At 69.3% G+C, this 1,232-nt stretch overlaps 1 protein-coding gene across 3 annotated transcripts; it reads right to left on the bottom strand.

Moving 5' to 3' along the window:
* Positions 1 to 275: 275 nt before the first annotated feature.
* On the bottom strand, positions 276 to 1,226 carry CKS1B (CDC28 protein kinase regulatory subunit 1B). 3 transcript variants are annotated; one of them, XM_029964062.1, is made up of 3 exons: positions 1,149 to 1,226; positions 606 to 733; positions 276 to 539 (listed from the first exon to the last, which is right to left on the bottom strand). In XM_029964062.1, exons 1-3 carry the CDS (start codon positions 1,205 to 1,207, stop codon positions 487 to 489), a joined length of 240 nt encoding a protein of 79 aa, XP_029819922.1. In that variant the 5' UTR covers positions 1,208 to 1,226; the 3' UTR covers positions 276 to 486. The 3 variants fall into 3 exon arrangements, with proteins under 3 accessions (XP_029819922.1, XP_029819920.1, XP_029819915.1); XM_029964060.1 differs by having other exon boundaries at positions 285 to 539; positions 1,098 to 1,210; XM_029964055.1 differs by having other exon boundaries at positions 285 to 733.
* Between the last annotated feature and the right edge of the window lie 6 nt (positions 1,227 to 1,232).

The raw sequence follows: 1,232 nt of genomic DNA, 5'->3' as shown, positions 1-1,232 counted from the left end.
CGTCACGCGGCCTTACCGGCGCCCATTGGCCGGGAGGCGGGACCACGGGGACGGAACCATCGCCGGGGGGAAATGGGGATGTCCCCCCTCGTGGCCATGGGCTCGCCCTGCGGGCGGGGGCATCGGGAGCGCCCCCACCCTCACGGCCCCGGGATTCTCCCCGGGGGACACCAGGAGTCCCCCCAGCCCCCGGGAAACACTCTGCTATCCCCGGGAACCCAGGCCAAGAGGCTTCGCGGTCCCGGGAGCCCCTCGACCCCCCTAACCACCAACCACAGACAGGCGCTCCCAAAAACATCACTTTATTGAAGCTTCGGAGGCCTCGCAACAGGAAAAAACCCCGGCACCGGCGACGAGTCGCCACGGCGGCGCCCAGGCGGCACCAAGGGCCAGGGGGTGAAGCCCCCCAGGAACGCCGAGGAGGAGGAGGAGGAAGGTGCTTTCCCAGCTCGAACGGGCTGGGAGCTCCGGCAGAGCGGGGACCGCTCACTTTTCCGGCTTCTTGGGCAGCGGCCGTCGGAAGAGCAGGATGTGGGGCTCTGCGGGGGGAGAGGGGCGGTCAGGCCGGGCCCTCCGGGCGCTCCCCGCCCCCCCGCGGGGCTCACCTGGCTCGTGGATCATGTAGTGCACCCAGCCCTGGCTCTGCTGCACCCCCAGGTTCCGCCACTCCGACTCCGACAGCAGGTGGGTCTTGGGCACCAGCTTGGCAATGTCCTTGGGCAGCATCACGTGCCTGCGGCCCCCCCCCCCGCGACCTCCGGTGAACACTGGAGCGCGCCCGGGTCGCCACACCCCAGCACTCCCCAGGGACCCTGACCCGGTCACCCCCACAGCCTCTAATTCCCAGGATCAGGTTCCTCCCCTCGGGGAACCGTTAACGGGACCGACTCCGTGACCCGACACAGAGCCCTCAGCGGGCCTCCTCCGTTACCGCGATAACTTCCCTCTTGCTCCACAGGGCAGCCACACCTCGCCCACCACCCCCCTTCCACCAGCGAGCCTTTAACGGCCTCTCCCCCCACCGTGCACCGTTACTGGGACATCCTCCCCTCACCCGTCCCCGCGGAGAACCGTAACCGAGCTCCCTCCCTCCTTACCAACCACCCGTTACCGGGTCCCCCCGCTCCCCGGGGAGGCCCTTCCCGTACCGGTACTCGAACTCCTCGTCGTCGTACTTGTCGGAGTAGTAGATCTGTTTGTGCGCCATGACGGGCCCTCCGCGCCCCCCCCCT

Source organism: Manacus vitellinus, unplaced genomic scaffold, assembly GCF_001715985.3.
Source record: "Manacus vitellinus isolate BGI_N305 unplaced genomic scaffold, ASM171598v3 scaffold_106_pilon, whole genome shotgun sequence".
Lineage (NCBI taxonomy): Eukaryota > Metazoa > Chordata > Aves > Passeriformes > Pipridae > Manacus > Manacus vitellinus.
This window is presented reverse-complemented; position numbering and strand designations above follow the sequence as displayed.

What these genes read in the sequence shown, in the direction of transcription:
- CKS1B (XM_029964055.1), bottom strand. Translation starts at nt 1,207, where the DNA reads ATGGCGCACAAACAGATCTACTACTCCGACAAGTACGACGACGAGGAG. An exon ending in GACGAGGAGTTCGAGTACCG is followed by an intron (nt 734 to 1,148) that starts GTACGGGAAGGG and finishes GGGGGGCCGCAG; the next exon opens with GCACGTGATGCTGCCCAAGG.